The sequence below is a fragment of the Oncorhynchus kisutch genome, linkage group LG17, assembly GCF_002021735.2.
Source record: "Oncorhynchus kisutch isolate 150728-3 linkage group LG17, Okis_V2, whole genome shotgun sequence".
NCBI lineage: Eukaryota > Metazoa > Chordata > Actinopteri > Salmoniformes > Salmonidae > Oncorhynchus > Oncorhynchus kisutch.
The window spans coordinates 71457899-71475178 of NC_034190.2; the positions used below are offsets into that span (position 1 = coordinate 71457899).

At 45.7% G+C, this 17280-nt stretch overlaps 1 protein-coding gene across 1 annotated transcript; it reads right to left on the minus strand.

Moving 5' to 3' along the window:
* Positions 1–620: 620 nt before the first annotated feature.
* On the minus strand, positions 621–2596 carry LOC116354364 (sporozoite surface protein 2-like; the record flags this gene model as incomplete). Its single annotated transcript, XM_031793329.1, has 2 exons — positions 621–1241; positions 2102–2596. Coding segments are annotated over 2 exons (1116 nt in total), but the record flags the coding sequence as incomplete, so codon positions are not given.
* Positions 2597–17280: the final 14684 nt, after the last annotated feature.

The following is a 17280-nucleotide window of genomic DNA, read 5'->3' on the forward strand; positions in this document are numbered from 1 at the left end:
GGGTTAGGGTTGACGCTAGGGTTAGGGTTGAAGCTAGGGTTAGAGTTGAAGCTAGGGTTAGGGTTGAAGCTAGAGTTAGTGTTGACGCTAGGGTTAGGGTTGACGCTAGGGTTAGGGTTAGGGTTGACGCTAGGGTTAGGGTTGACGCTAGGGTTAGTGTTGAAGGTAGGGTTAGGGTTGACGCTAGGGTTAGGGTTAGGGTTGATGCTAGGGTTAGGGTTGAAGCTAGGGTTAGGGTTGAAGCTAGGGTTAGGGTTGACGCTAGGTTTAGGGTTGATGTTAGGGTTAGTGTTGACGCTAGGGTTAGGGTTAGGGTTGACGCTAGGGTTAGGGTTGACGCTAGGGTTAGGGTTAGGGTTGACGCTAGGGTTAGGGTTAGGGTTGACGCTAGGGTTAGGGTTGACGCTAGGGTTAGAGTTGAAGCTAGGGTTAGGGTTGAAGCTAGGGTTAGGGTTGAAGCTAAGGTTAGGGTTGAAGCTAGGGTTAGTGTTGAAGCTAGGGTTAGTGTTGACGCCAGGGTTAGGGTTAGGGTTGAAGCTAGGGTTAGGGTTGACGCTATTGTTAGGGTTGACGTTAGGGTTAGTGTTGACGCTAGGGTTAGGGTTAGGGTTGACGCTAGGGTTAGGGTTAGGGTTGATGCTAGGGTTAGGGTTGAAGGTAGGGTTAGGGTTGAAGCTAGGGTTAGTGTTAGGGTTGATGCTAGGGTTAGGGTTGAAGCTAGGGTTAGGTTTGAAGGTAGGGTTAGGGTTGAAGCTAGGGTTAGTGTTGACGCTATGGTTAGGGTTGACGCTAGGGTTAGGGTTGACGCTAGGGTTAGGGTTGACGCTAGGGTTAGGGTTGACGCTAGGGTTAGGGTTGACGTTAGGGTTAGTGTTGACGCTAGGGTTAAGGTTAGGGTTGATGCTAGGGTTAGGGTTAGGGTTGAAGCTAGGGTTAGGGTTGAAGGTAGGGTTAGGGTTGAAGCTAGGGTTAGTGTTGACGCTAGGGTTAGGGTTGACGCTAGGGTTAGGGTTAGGGTTGACGCTAGGGTTAGGGTTGACGCTAGGGTTAGGGTTGAAGGTAGGGTTAGGGTTGACGCTAGGGTTAGGGTTGAAGCTAGGGTTAGGGTTGAAGCTAGGGTTAGGGTTGACGCTAGGGTTAGGATTGATGTTAGGGTTAGTGTTGACGCTAGGGTTAGGGTTAGGGTTGACGCTAGGGTTAGGGTTAGGGTTGACGCTAGGGTTAGAGTTGAAGCTAGGGTTAGGGTTGATGTTAGGGTTAGTGTTGACGCTAGGGTTAGGGTTGAAGCTAGGGTTAGGGTTGAAGCTAGGGTTAGGGTTGACGCTAGGGTTAGGGTTGAAGCTAGGGTTAAGGTTGAAGCTAGGATTAGGGTTGAAGGTAGGGTTAGGGTTGACGCTAGGGTTAGGGTTAGGGTTGACGCTAGGGTTAGGGTTGAAGCTAGGGTTAGGCTTGAAGCTAGGGTTAGGGTTGAAGCTAGGGTTAGGGTTGAAGCTAGGGTTAGGGTTGACGCTACGGTTAGGGTTGACGTTAGGGTTAGTGTTGACGCTAGGTTTAGGGTTGACGCTAGGGTTAGGGTTGACGCTAGGGTTAGGGTTGAAGCTAGGGTTAGGGTTGACGCTAGGGTTAGGGTTGACGCTAGGGTTAGGGTTGAAGGTAGGGTTAGGGTTGACGCTAGGGTTAGGGTTGAAGCTAGGGTTAGGGTTGAAGCTAGGGTTAGGGTTGACGCTAGGGTTAGGATTGATGTTAGGGTTAGTGTTGACGCTAGGGTTAGGGTTAGGGTTGACGCTAGGGTTAGGGTTAGGGTTGACGCTAGGGTTAGAGTTGAAGCTAGGGTTAGGGTTGATGTTAGGGTTAGTGTTGACGCTAGGGTTAGGGTTGAAGCTAGGGTTAGGGTTGAAGCTAGGGTTAGGGTTGACGCTAGGTTAGGGTTGAAGCTAGGGTTAAGGTTGAAGCTAGGATTAGGGTTGAAGGTAGGGTTAGGGTTGACGCTAGGGTTAGGGTTAGGGTTGACGCTAGGGTTAGGGTTGAAGCTAGGGTTAGGCTTGAAGCTAGGGTTAGGGTTGAAGCTAGGGTTAGGGTTGAAGCTAGGGTTAGGGTTGACGCTACGGTTAGGGTTGACGTTAGGGTTAGGGTTGACGCTAGGGTTAGGGTTGACGTTAGGGTTAGTGTTGACGCTAGGGTTAGGGTTAGGGTTGACGCTAGGGTTAGGGTTAGGGTTGACGCTAGGGTTAGGGTTGAAGCTAGGGTTAGAGTTGAAGCTAGGGTTAGGGTTGAAGCTAGAGTTAGTGTTGACGCTAGGGTTAGGGTTGACGCTAGGGTTAGGGTTAGGGTTGACGCTAGGGTTAGGGTTGACGCTAGGGTTAGTGTTGAAGGTAGGGTTAGGGTTGACGCTAGGGTTAGGGTTAGGGTTGATGCTAGGGTTAGGGTTGAAGCTAGGGTTAGGGTTGAAGCTAGGGTTAGGGTTGACGCTAGGTTTAGGGTTGATGTTAGGGTTAGTGTTGACGCTAGGGTTAGGGTTAGGGTTGACGCTAGGGTTAGGGTTGACGCTAGGGTTAGGGTTAGGGTTGACGCTAGGGTTAGGGTTAGGGTTGACGCTAGGGTTAGGGTTGACGCTAGGGTTAGAGTTGAAGCTAGGGTTAGGGTTGAAGCTAGGGTTAGGGTTGAAGCTAAGGTTAGGGTTGAAGCTAGGGTTAGTGTTGAAGCTAGGGTTAGTGTTGACGCCAGGGTTAGGGTTAGGGTTGAAGCTAGGGTTAGGGTTGACGCTATTGTTAGGGTTGACGTTAGGGTTAGTGTTGACGCTAGGGTTAGGGTTAGGGTTGACGCTAGGGTTAGGGTTAGGGTTGATGCTAGGGTTAGGGTTGAAGGTAGGGTTAGGGTTGAAGCTAGGGTTAGTGTTAGGGTTGATGCTAGGGTTAGGGTTGAAGCTAGGGTTAGGTTTGAAGGTAGGGTTAGGGTTGAAGCTAGGGTTAGTGTTGACGCTATGGTTAGGGTTGACGCTAGGGTTAGGGTTGACGCTAGGGTTAGGGTTGACGCTAGGGTTAGGGTTGACGTTAGGGTTAGTGTTGACGCTAGAGTTAGGGTTGAAGCTAGGGTTAGGGTTGACGCTAGGGTTAAGGTTGAAGCTAGGTTTAGGGTTGAAGCTAGGCTTAGGGTTGACGTTAGGGTTAGGGTTGACGTTAGGGTTAGTGTTGACGCTAGGGTTAGGGTTGAAGGGTTAGGGTTAGAGTTGAAGCTAGGGTTAGGGTTAGAGTTGAAGTTAGGTTTACGGTTAGGGTTGAAGCTAGGGTTAGAGTTGAAGTTAGGGTTAGGGTTGAAGTTAGGGTTGAAGTTAGGGTTAGGGTTGAAGTTAGGGTTAGGGTTGAAGCTAATGAAAATGGCGCAGGAGGAGATGGCCGCCGTTTTACGGTCTCCTTACCAATTGTGCTATTATGTGCTGTTTTTTGCAATATTTGTAAATTATTTTGTACATAATGTTTCTGCAGCCGTATCTTATGGAGGAAAAGAGCTTCTGAATATCAGGACAGCGATCACTCACCTCGGATTAGACAAAGATTTCTTCAACAACAACAACAACAACATGCAGGACTCACACGATATTCTCCAAACACCCCACAGGGCAGACATCCCAATTATTCGCAAAAGGAATCGACGCAGAGGACGAAGAGCCGGATGCCTCGTCCGGATCCGCAGAAGACAACTAGGAAAGCTGACGTTACAGTCAGTATTACTAACCAACGTGCAATCATTGGACAATAAACTAGACGAGGTACGAACACGAATATCCTACCAACAGGACATCAAAAACTGTAATATCCTATGCTTCACGGAATCGTGGCTGAATGACAACATGGATATTCAGCTAGTGGGATACACGCTGCACCGGCAGGATAGAACTGCACACTCCGGTAAGACGAGGGGGGGGGCGGTCTGTGCATATTTGTAAACAACAGCTGGTGCACGAAATCCAAGGAAGTCTCTAGATTTTGATCGCCTGAAGTAGAGTATATTGTGATAAATTGCAGGCCACACTACTTGCCTAGAGAGTTCTCAGCTATACTTTTCGTGGCTGTTTATTTACCACCACAGACAGATGCTGGCACTAAGACCGCACTCAGTCAGCTGTATAAGGAAATAAGCAAACAGGAAACCAGTCACCCAGAGGAGGTGCTCCTAGTGGCCGGAGACTTTAATGCAGGGAAACTTAAATCAGTTCTACCAAATCTCTATCAACATGTTAAATCTGCAACCAGAGGGAAAACAATTCTAGATCACCTGTACTCCACACACAGAAACGCATACAAAGCTCTCCCTCGCCCTCCATTTGGTAAATCCGACCACAACTCTATCCTCCTGATTCCTGCTTAAGGGCAAAAATTAAAGCAGGAAGCACCAGTGACTCGGTCTATAAAAAAATGTTCAGATGAAGCAGATGCTAAACTACAGGACTGCTTTGCTATCACAGACTGGAACCTGTTCCGGGATTCTTCCGATGACATTGAGGAATACACCACATCAGTCACTGGCTTTATCAATAAGTGCATTGAGTACGTCGTCCCCACAGTGACTGTACCTACATACCCCAACCAGAAGCAATGGATTACAGACAACATTCGCACTGAGCTAAAGGGTAGAGCTGCCGCTTTCAAGGAGTGGGACTCTAACCCGGAAGCTTACAAGAAATCCCGGTATGCCCTGCGACGAACCATCAAACAGGCAAAGCGTCAACACAGGACTAAGATTGAATCATACTACAACGGCTCTGACGCTCATCGGATGTGGCAGGGCTTGCAAATTATTACAGACTATAAAGGGAAGCACAGCCACGAGCTGCCCAGTGACACGGGCCTACCAGACAAGCTAAACAACTTCTATGCTCGCTTCGAGGAAAGCAACACTGAGGCATACATGAGAGCATCAACTGTTCCGTACGACTGTGCGATCACGCTTTCCGTAGCTGACGTGAGTAAGACACGTATTACACAGTCAACCAGGATGTGTGTTCCGGGCATGTGCTGACCAACTGGCAGGTGTCTTCACTGACATTTTCAACATTGAGTCTGTAATATGTTAGAAATTAGATATGTAGACGGGCGAGTCGGTCAAGGATCGATTCAGACAAGGTGGTAAATTGTATGACAAGCGACAGTTTATTCAGAGTGAAGATATCTAGAACAGCGTAATTACGGCTCTCCCGCTGGTTCGTACGGAACTGCAGTCAAAGACAAAGAGACCAATACAATCAGTACACCACTTATATATAGAACAGAAAGTAGGTTGATTCTGGAAGATCGGATCTTTGGATTGGTTCAGCTGGGGTGTAGTCTGTAGTCTTCCGCCATTGGCTCAGTTGTCTGTCCGTCATCGTAGAATCCTCTTCGGTCAATCAATGTTCAGCTACAAAGGAGATTATGTGTGTGCGCGCTGGTTTTGGCAATTAGTGTAATGCGGGAGCTATCCTGTAGGGGACCCCACAGGCTTTACTTTAAGTTGTAGCCCTTTATTAGCCATAGGTTGGTCACCTGCATAAGAAATAGCATTTCTCTACAAATACCAACATGCTTCAAGCAGACCACCATAGTCCCTGTGCCCAAGAACACAAAGGCAACCTGCCTAAATGACTACAGACCCGTAGCACTCACGTCCGTAGCCATGAAGTGCTTTGAAAAGCTGGTAATGGCTCACATCAACACCATTATCCCAGAATCCCTAGACCCACTCCAATTTGCATACCGCCCCAACAGATCCACAGATGATGCAATCTCTATTGCACTCCACACTGCCCTTTCCCACCTGGACAAAAGGAACACCTATGTGAGAATGCTGTTCATTGACTACAGCTCAGCGTTCAACACCATAGTACCCTCAAAGATCATCACCAAGCTAAGGAACCTGGGTCTAAACACCTCCCTCTGCAACTGGATCCTGGACTTCCTGACAGGCCGCCCCCAGGTGGTGAGGGTAGGTAGCAACACATCTGCCACGCTGATCCTCAACACTGGAGCTCCCCAGGGGTGCGTGCTCAGTCCCCTCCTGTACTCCCTGTTCACCCACGACTGCATGGCCAGGCACGACTCCAACACCATCATTAAGTTTGCTGACGACACAACAGTGGTAGGCCTGATCACCGACAACGACGAGACAGCCTTTAGGGAGGAGGTCAGAGACCTGGCCGGGTGGTGCCAGAATAACAACCTATCCCTCAACGTAACCAAGACTAAGGAGATGATTGTGGACTACAAGAAAATTAGTACCGAGCACGTCCCCATTCTCATCGACTGGGCTGTAGTGGAGCAGGTTGAGAGCTTCAAATTCCTTGGTGTCCACATCAACAACGAACTAGATTGGTCCAAACACACCAAGGCAGTCGTGAAGAGGGCACTACAAAGCCTATTCCCCCTCGGGAAACTAAAAAGATTTGGCATGGGTCCTGAGTTCCTCAAAAGGTTCTACAGCTGCAACATCGAGAGCATCCTGACCGGTTGCATCACTGCCTGGTACGGCAATTGCTCTACATCACTGGGGCTAAACTGCCTGCCATCCAGGACCTCTACACCAGGCGGTGTCAGAGGAAGGCCCTAAATATTGTCAAAGACCCCAGCCACCCCAGTCATAGACTGTTCTCTCTACTACCGCATGGCAAGCAGTACCGGAGTGCCAAGTCTAGGACAAAAAGGCTTCTCAACAGTTTTTACCCCCAAGCCATAAGACTCCTGAACAGGTAACCAAATGGTTACCCGGACTATTTGCATTGTGTGCCCCCCCAACCCCTCTTTTACGCTGCTGCTACTCTCTCTTTATCTTATTTGCATAGTCACTTTAACTATATATTCATGTACATACTACCTAAAGTGGCCCGACCAACCAGTGCTCCCGCACATTAGCTAACCGGGCTATCTGCATTGTGTCCCACCACCCGCCAACCCCTCTTTTTACGCTTCTGCTACTCTCTGTTCATCATATATGCATAGTCACTTTAACGATACCTACATGTACATACTACATCAATAAGCCTGACTAACAGTTGTCTGTATATAGCCTCGCTACTCTTTTTTCAAATGTATTTTTACTGTTGTTGTATTTCTTTACTTACCTACACACACGCACACACTTTTTTTTCGCACCATTGGTTAGAGCCTGTAAGTAAGCATTTCACTGTTGTATTCGGCGCACATGACAAATAAACTTTGATTTGATTTGAAGCTAGGGTCAGGGTTCGTGTTGAAGCTAGGGTTAGGGTTAGGGTTAGGGTTGAAGCTAGGGTTAGGGTTGAAGCTAGGGTTAGGGTTCGTGTTGAAGCTAGGGTTAGGGTTGAAGTTAGGGTTAGGGTTGAAGCTAGGGTTTGGGTTATGGTTGAAGCTAGGGTTAGTGTTAGGGTTGAACCTGGATGTGGAAATTAAGCTAAATTTAGGGTGAGAATAACAGTGAGAAGGGAAATTGAGAATGAGAGATAAGTCTACATGGGGGTCTTTGGCAATGTAGCCTAATATGTGCAAAGTTAACTTTTCAAACTTGATGTTCCTTACTTTGCCAGTTGAGAACTAAGATGGCGACTGGCTTTAGATAAACCTTTATGCGGTGTAACGTCTTCATCTTTAACCCATCCTATCCTTTATTAAAGCACACCTCTATAAGGCCTCTTAACGGTACCCGCAATGTTTCATCCCAGCAGATTGACAGGTATGATAATGATTTCCTGCTGATCCCAAAATGAATGTGGGCTCTCTCTCTCTCTGTCAGAGTCCCAGTGGGTTTCATCACGCACATGGATTGTCAATGACTGAAGCAAGCCAAGTGGAATGCAATACCTCAGGTCAGGTCATCAGCACAATATGAAGCATATGATTCTTTAATGTTTAACATAACAAAATGTGAGCATATAGAAATGCTATAATGAATACAGATTCTCAATTTATAGTATTACTCAGAGTAAGATGTTGTATTGCATAAAAAAAAATCATGAATGGTTTTCAGTTGTCCTATCTCTTGCCTGGCCCTTGTTTATACACCGTAGGGTACTGAGGCCATGGATATAGTCCACCCTTATTTAACAACCCTCTCACATGCCAGCCAAATCCACCCACTGACTGCAATGCCCCCTTAATCCAACTGTCATTTCCCCGTAGTGTAGTTCCTCATGAAGGAGATGTCTGATCTTGGCCTGGAACGCTTTTACATTTGCTTTGTTTCTTTGTTTCTCTTCTCTCGCTCTGCTTTCTCCTCTCTCTCTCTCTGTGCTCCCTCTCTCTCTCTCTGTGCTCCCTCTCTCTTTCTGCTCTCTCTGCTTTCTCTTCTCTCGCTCTGCTTTCTCCTCTCTCTCTCTCTCTCTCTCTCTCTCTCTCTCTCTCTCTCTGTGCTCCCTCTCTCTTTCTCCTCTCTCTCTCTCTCTCTCTCTCTCTCTGTGCTCCCTCTCTCTTTCTCCTCTCTCTCTCTCTCTCTCTCTCTCTCTCTCTCTCTCTGTGCTCCCTCTCTCTTTCTCCTCTCTCGCTCTGCTTTCTCCTCTCTCTCTCTCTCTCTCTCTCTGTGCTCCCCTCTCTCTCTCTCTGTGCCCCTCTCTCTTTCTGCTCTCTCTGCTTTCTCTTCTCTCGCTCTGCTTTCTCCTCTCTCTCTCTCTCTCTCCTCTCTCTCTCTGTGCTCCCTCTCTCTTTCTCCTCTCTCGCTCTGCTTTCTCCTCTCTCTCTCTCTCTCTCTCTCTCTTCTCTCTCTCTCTCTCTCTCGCTCTCTCTGTGCTCCCTCTCTCTTCTGCTCCTCTCTGCTTTCTCCTCTCTCTCTCTCTCTCTCTCTCTCTCTCTCTGTGGCTCCCTCTCTCTTTCTCCTCTCTCGCTCTGCTTTCTCCTCTCTCTCTCTCTCTCCTCTCTCTCTCTCTGTGCTCCCTCTCTCTTTCTGCTCTCTCTGCTTTCTCCTCTCTCTCTCTCTCTCTCTCTCTCTCTCTCTCTCTCTCTCCTCTGTGCTCCCTCTCTCTTTTCTCCTCTCTCGCTCTGCTTTTCTCTCCTCTTTCTCTCTCTCTCTCTCTCTCTCTCTCTCTCTCTCTGTGCTCCCTCTCTCTTTCTGCTCTCTCTGCTTTTCTCCTCTCTTTCTCTCTCTCTCTCTCTCTGTGCTCCCCTCTCTCTTTCTGCTCTCTCTCTGCTTTTCTCCTCTCTCTCTCCTTCTCTCTCTCTCTCTCTCTCTCTCTCTCTCTCTCTCTCTCTCTCTGTGCTCCCTCCTCTCTTTCTGCTTCTCTCTGCTTTCTCCTCTCTCTCTCTCTCTCTCTCTTCTCTCTCTCTCTCTCTCTGTGGCTCCCTCTCTCTTTCTGCTCTCTCTGCTTTCTCCTCTCTCTCTCTCTCTCTCTCTCTCTCTCTCTCTCTCTCTCTGTGCTCCCTCTCTTTCTGCTCTCTCTGCTTTCTCCTCTCTCTCTCTCTCTCTCTCTCTCTCTCTCTCTCTCTCTCTCTCTCTCTCTGTGCTCCCTCTCTCTTTCTGCTCTCTCTGCTTTCTCCTCTCTCGCTCTGCTTTCTCTCCTCTTTCTCTCTCTCTCTCTCTCTCTCTGTGCCTCCCTCTCTCTTTCTGCTCTCTCTCTGCTTTCTCCTCTCTCTCTCCTTCTCTCTCTCTCTCTCTCTCTCTCTCTCTCTCTCTCTGTGCTCCCTCTCTTTTTGCTCTCTCTCTCTCTCTCTCTCTCTCTCTCTCACTGTGTGTTTGTGTGTGTACGTGCTCGCCTGTGTGTGTGTCCCTTAGTCTAAGTGAATGCTCTCTCTGATTCCTCATTTCATCGTTCCCAAGGTAATAGGGAGTTGGAAACCAGCGGATGCAGGGCTGATTGCCTCTTTGCTGTCCCAGAGAACGCTCAAGGGGCAAATGTAGATTTGGGATAGAGAGGGGTTGTTGTCTAGTGCGTCAAAGGCATTGGTACACAGAACTTTATAAAATGGCTGTGTGGTTTGTCCTAAATATTGCTTAGTAAGACCTCCAAGGGATTGAAATGAGAAAATGAACCCAGACCTGACTTCTGGATTGAGACAGTGTCCTGCTACAACCCTTCGATAGAATGACTAAAACACAATTGGGCTTGAAATATGGTGCTAATTTTGACCAATTTTAGATAACAATCTTACCCTTAAGATATTACATTTATATCTTATTCAGTACGTAATAATCATGGTGGCTTGAACTGGGGTTATTTGTCTTCTGTCTGTCTGCAGGGGGATGGGTTCTCATAATGGGCTGTTGGCTAAATCAGTGACATCGGACATTATTCTCTGGCAGTCTGGTGCATTATCTTTATTACAACCTCCTGGTGGTTTTAATCTGAGATAGGAGCTGGGAGAGCTGGAGGGGGTAAACCAAGGTGAGGGGAATGACATATTGAAGATAGAGAAATATCCAGCCTTCCCATAGTTCCTTTATAGTGTTCCTACAAAAGATGGACATTGCCATAATGTAATTTGGTATCATACTCAGAAAAAATTTGCTAACTAGAACCAAATAGGGTTATTCGGCTGTCTCCATAGGAGAACACTTTGAAGAACCCCTTTTCGTTCAAGGTGGAAACATTTTTGGTTCCATGAAGAAACCTTTCCACAAAGGGTTCTCTATGCGGACAGCCGCAGAACCCTTTTGAGCGCAATTACAGGGTCAGGGACCAACTGATGCACATACTCTCAGAGTTCTACTATAATTATAAACTGGGTGGCTAAAGCCTTGAATGTTGATTGGCTGCAAGCCGTGATATATCAGACCATATACCACGGGTATGACAAAACATGTATTTTTACTGCCCTAATTAGGTTGGTAACCAGTTTATAATAGCACTATGGCATCTCAGGGGTTTACGATATTTAAGTGATAATGCCCAAGAAGCCCGTGTTTGGAGGATATATTGGCACAGGTGTTGTTACAGAGGGCATTATCACTTTTATACAAAATGTTCCAATAATGATTTCCATATTTTCATAAAAAACAAAATTTGTATCAATTTATTCATACTATTTCATCCTTCCACAAGATTTAGTCCCGACACAAGCCGCCTGGTCATTCGTTGTATTGGTTCTGTTGCCAGAGACACGACCCAGTCATTCAGTCTTTTTGTTCTGTATCTATGGACGTTCGTTCTAAATGTTTTCTGTTGCCATAATGGCTGCCAACATTCTTATCCCTTGCTTGCTAGCTAGCCAACTATTGCTAACTTATGGTCACGTCAAACAGTGCAGCCAGAATAAAAACAGTAGCTGCATTTGTTTAAGCTGTTTTCTAGTGACATTTATTTGGAGACATCCATAACAATGAGCTAATGATACGATTTCTCCTGGCATAGAAAATGTGCTCTCTTGTCAGGACACTGTTCAGAGGAGCTAGCCAACAACACAGCTAACACAATCACATCAAACTGAAGCTGGAAAGACTGCAAACTAGCTGCACTTAATTTCGTTTTACCTGTTTTCTATTGACATTTCTTTGTATATATACATAAAAATTATGTTGATTCATGATTTCGACTCGCTGTGAAAAGCTGCCTGCCTGTCTGTCTCATCCCGACTACTGACACGTTTATTACTTTGCGACAACTGGAGATCAAATTTGAATATTGAAACACTGTTGCAAATGTTGGAGAGACAGGCAGCAATTTTATAGAATTCTCCTCTGTTGAAAACTAAATGATAGTCTAAAAGAAATGTGAGATAATGTCTAGATGCTTTTTATAGTGGCGATCAAGTTTATAAATTGCCTGGCTGGGCTGATGAGACAGTGGATTGCGCATTCAGATGGAACAGAGTAAATAGGCATTTGAACGTCATAGATTTAGCCGATGGTAACTTCTGGAATAGACACCGGCTGGAATGTGGTTTTAACCAATCAGCATTCAGGATTAGACCCACCTGTTGTATAAATGGCCAATATACCACGGTTAAGGGCTGTATCCAGGCACTACACCTTGCGTAGAGCACGACACAACGTGGAGTGCCTGGATACAGCTCTTAGCCGTGGTATATTGGCCATATACCACACTCCCTTATTTTTTTATTATACCACAGACCCATTTCAGCACATCCTGAGACATTAGGAACACCTGGTTCATTTGGAACACTTAAAATAACACTTTCACACAACAACCAACCAGCCTCTCCTCTCTTATCCAGGTTATTGATTTCATAATTAGTCCTCTTAGTGGGGCTAACGACGTCAGTCGAGGCTCTGACAGCAGCAAGTTAAATGGCCGTGTACAGTATTTGTCACCTTCCATCCTCCTATCTGTGCTGTGCCTAAAGGTCATCTAAAGGTTGCACTGTGGAGCCCAGCCAATGACGTACAGGTATATGAGCCTAGCAGGAAGAGGAGGTCCATAAAGGATGGACCCATATATCATGGCTGTGATGTTACGTAATATGTCAGCCAATGATGTACAGGTACTGTGTATGTATATGACTAACAGCAAGAGGACCATATAGGATGAATCTATATCATGACTGTGTTGGTAATAGGTACACAGGAACACATTATAGCCTGCAGGTCAGTAGCGGCCGGTGCCATTTAAGATGAGGGAGGATGATTTATGTTTATTATGAGCATAGCCTTGTTTCTATTACAGCATATTGGATGACTGTCATTCATATTCCATTCACCCAGTTGAATTGATAGGTTTAGGCTACTACATGATACTTGAAATTTCCCTATACTCATCATGTGGTTGCTACAACCTAGACTATGAATGAAAGTTTACAACGTAGGTGCACACAGATCGAGAGAAAAAGTACACACTCTTACCTGCATCTACTGTAGCTGATAATCATTAGTCCAACACTTGCAAAGGAGAGTTTCTATTCGACATGTTTTTCTATTATAATGTTTATCCCCGTTTCGTTCCGTTTAATTCCGTTTAATTCCATTTAAGAAACGTTTTTCAACAGAATCGGTGGAATGAATACACTGCTGATCGTGTGTAAACACAATTAAATTTCATAGCAGCCACTTTGTATTCCTTCTCACATCTATGCGGTCTCCTCCTCTCACCTTTTCCCTTCACTTCCCGTTATTAAACCCACTACAATCATGCAGTAACGTTACAGTGTACAGTCATTCAGTAAGCAGTTTAGTAGTTACACTGGCGGGCCCTGGTGGCAATAAATTAGTAAAGCCAAAAGCTGGAAAGAAGTAGAATTAGCCAACGTGAATACAGGTGTAACCTAAAAATGTGCAGACATCATTGGACAGGAAAAGGCGCAGCGCACGCTCACCATTAAAAATGTGTCGTTTTATTAGACATAGCCAGCTAGCTAACAGCTAGCTAACATAGCATCCCTCTGTTTGAGCAGGGTGTTAGTAGGCTAAACTAGCTAGCTGCATTTGCTAGCTAAGTAAGTGAAGTACTAGATTAATTCTCTGATTGGGTGGACAACATGTCACTTCATGCTGCAAGAGCTCTGATCGGTTGGAGGACGTCCTCCAGAAGTTGTCATAATTACTGTGTAAGTCTATGGAAGAGGGTGATAATCATGAGCCTCCTAGGTTTTGTATTGAAGTCAATGTACCCAGAGGACGGAAGACAGCTGTCCTCCAGCTACACCATGGTGCTACTCTACAGAGTGCTGTTGGGAATACTGTAGACCTTTATTGCAAAATAGTTTGTTATTTGGTCACGTGAATATATTTAGTGTAGTTTTATCTAAAAAGGATAACTTTTTAAATGTTAAAAAAAATATTTTTATGAAATTCACTGATGATGGTCCTCCCCATCCTCTGAGGAGGAGCCTCCACTGCTGCAGGTATAAGGCTTTTTTTTACCTGTTATAAGCATGTATGTAGCATGTATTTATAATGTATTATATCAATGCTTATAATACATTATGTCTCTCTGTGTAGCAAGATTTTGTCATGAACTCAGCTACTTATTATAAATATTTATTCTGTATGAACAGACTTGTGGATGTGTAGGACAGTGCAGTTAATGTCTTTAAGAAGTGCATTACTTAAAACCAGCTCTATTAAATCTGAGGAAATGACGTTGCTACCACTGACTATTAATACAGACTGAAGAAGAAGATTCAAGGCTGTGTAATTTACTATGTCAGGATTATAAATTCAGCAGCACTTTCGCCATGCTTCGCTAAGCCACTGGAACAGTGCATTTAGGTGTACACTCACTATCCTACAAGAGAAAAGGGGGATATGAAATGTATTACCACTTTGTTGAACACAATGACTTAGCATGCATACTAAAGACTGTCTGGGCAGTGGTTGTTTATTTGGTATTTTGTATGTGTTATGATGAAATAAAACCATAAAAGTTTCATGGCAGTAACTTACCCCTGGTTCTCATGAATTAGTAAATTGTATAGACTAGTTTGGCTAATGTTCAAGGCCAAAGGTTTCATGGGTTCTGAAATAGACACTGTCTAGTACAACTGCAGAACAGAACAGACTAGAAGAGACCCTGGGAGAATATACCACAGCCTAGCAACACATGAGTTATTTGATGTGTATGTGTGTGTGTGTGTGTGTATTTGTGTGTGTGTTTGTGTGTGTTTGTGTGTGTGTGTGTGTGTGTGTGTGTGTGTGTGTGTGTGTGTGTGTGTGTGTGTGTGTGTGTGTGTGTGTGTGTGTGTGTGTGTGTGTGTGTGTGTGAGAGAGAGAGAGAGAGAGAGAGAGAGAGAGAGTTTCTGACTATATGGAAGTATTCCTTCCTATTTCCTAAAGAGCCATTCAATATGCATCACAAGCTACTCTTTATTTGTCAGTTGTGTCACTGAGCCAAAGGCTTGTGGGAAGGCTGCATGATAATGCTAATCATTATAGTGATGCTTTTGACTGTAGGGATTAATTTCCTCTGTAGATGCTTCTCCTGCCTCTGGTTTTTGACAGCTTTGTGTCACAGAAAAACACAGGGCAGCTCATTTGCAACTCGCCAGGTGTGCAACTTTTTTTTAGGATAACATTCTAAGAGATGCATGAAATGGAAAAGGTAGTCAGCTTTGCTAGATTGGAGATCAATGTGGTTTGTCACAGAATTTGACTTCCACATACATTCATTAAACTATAGATTGCTTTTTTTTTTTTATAAATGGGAAATGTAATATAATATGTCTGATTTGGTTCAAGGGCTAACAACAATATATTTCCACACACATGCCCCCCCCCCCCCACCCCCAGCCATATGAGCTTAAGGTCTCATCACCTTCCAGGTGCCCCCCCCACCCCCTACCCCCCCAGCCATATGAGCTTAAGGTCTCATCACCTTCCAGGTGCCCCCCCCACCCCCTACCCCCCCAGCCATATGAGCTTAAGGTCTCATCACCTTCCAGGTGCCCCCCCCACCCCCTACCCCCCCAGCCATATGAGCTTAAGGTCTCATCACCTTCCAGGTGCCCCCCCCACCCCCTACCCCCCCAGCCATATGAGCTTAAGGTCTCATCACCTTCCAGGTGCCCCCCCCACCCCCTACCCCCCCAGCCATATGAGCTTAAGGTCTCATCACCTTCCAGGTGCCCCCCCCACCCCCTACCCCCCCAGCCATATGAGCTTAAGGTCTCATCACCTTCCAGGTGCCCCCCCCCCCCCCCCCCCCCCCCCCCCCCCCCAGCCATAAGAGCTTAAGGTCACATCACCTTCCAAGTGTCGTCGTCGTCGTCGTCGTCCCGAGCTATGGCTCATTGAGCCACAATGTCCTGCCCATGGCACACCTTGTTCCCTCTGCTTGCTGGCTGATTAACACATTCTCCTAAGGCTCTTCCCTGGAAACCACAGGAGTGCAATTGCTGTGGAACGCTCCATTCTGTTCCCCCTCGCAGCAGGTGACGAAGATGTGCCTGTGGTGGTGTCACACTGACCTGAGCGTTGTTTACTGCATAACAGAGGGAGAGGGAAAGAGAGAAGGGGGAGAGAGAGAATGAGAGAAGTGTGAGAGAGAGCGAAAGAAAGAGAATGACATAAGGGAGAGAGAGAGAGAGAGAGAGAGAGAGAGAAGGGGGAGAGAGGGAGAGGGAGAGCAAAAGAGAAAGAAATACTGGGGAAGTCAGGTAGAGAACAGCTGTGAGGGCAGAACAACCTCACCATGTCCTGCTCCCTCTCTGTTCTTATCTACTGCATGTGGGCAACACATAACACACCATGTGACCTGCCACTGTTTATACCGCGTGTTTCATTAGACTTCATGTTCATTAAAAAACACCAGTCTCTGGTGGCTAGTTTTCTGACAGAGATAGAGAGAGTGAGCCCCAGTATTCTGGAAGACATCCATGATATACCATGGTCCACCTAGCCTGCTCTGCTGCCATCTGTTCCTGTTAGCTCTGTTTGGCTGGGAATGCACATGTTTACACAACACACAGTGTGGCTCCTCCTCTAACTGCATGTGATAGGCCCATGTCAGACATAGCACACTCACAAGACAATCAATGACAATGTTGCTTGAATTTTTTTATTACTGTGTATCATATAATGCATCTAAATCCCCCATATGATGGATAGAGTACAGATGGACAAATTGAATGTCACGTAACATATTCATGTATGACAGTGGAGGCTGCTGAGGGGAGGACGGCTCATAATAAAGGCTGGAATGGAGCAAATGTTATGGCATCAAACACATGGAAACCATGTGTTTGATGTATTTGCTACCATTCCACTAATTCCACTCCAGCCATTACCACGAGCCCGTCCTCCCCAATTAAGGTGCCACCAACCTCCTGTGATGTATGAATGCCATAAGACCAACAATGTTGCTTGAAGTATTACTATGTATCTGTATTTCGCAATACATCTGAATGTAGGCCTATCTACCGTATGTAAAACCAGGGCATCACACAGGGTAGGACGTGATGCCATCCTAGGGAAGAAATTTACAGACACAATTAACTATTTTATTCTCTTTTGTATTTCACCAGGGTTCCCAGACTAGGGTATATTTGTTGTTTAGAGATTCGGTATTGTTTCCGTACAGATTGGTGATCCTCTACCCTTTCAGAGGTAGTTTATTAGTAAAAATATTGACAACAACGATTCTAGAAACTCTCCCCAAAGACCAATCCATCTAAATAATTTAAACCTGAGAAAATTGAACTGGCTCTGTGTTCTGCAACATCAGCAAACTAACAAAGACAGGAAGCCTTCTGTATGGAGACTCTGCTCTGTCAAACATAACAGGTCTGTTTTTATTTGTTATGTAACAAAAGTAAGTAAATATTCTAGTTTGTGATGTGTTTTGAAATAGTAAATGGAGAAAGTGTGAATGTTATGTTGCATTACTATTTACCAAAAGCTGCAGGAACTGGAGAAATGTATAATGAATTCAATCTCCATTTGAGATAACTGATAAACCAT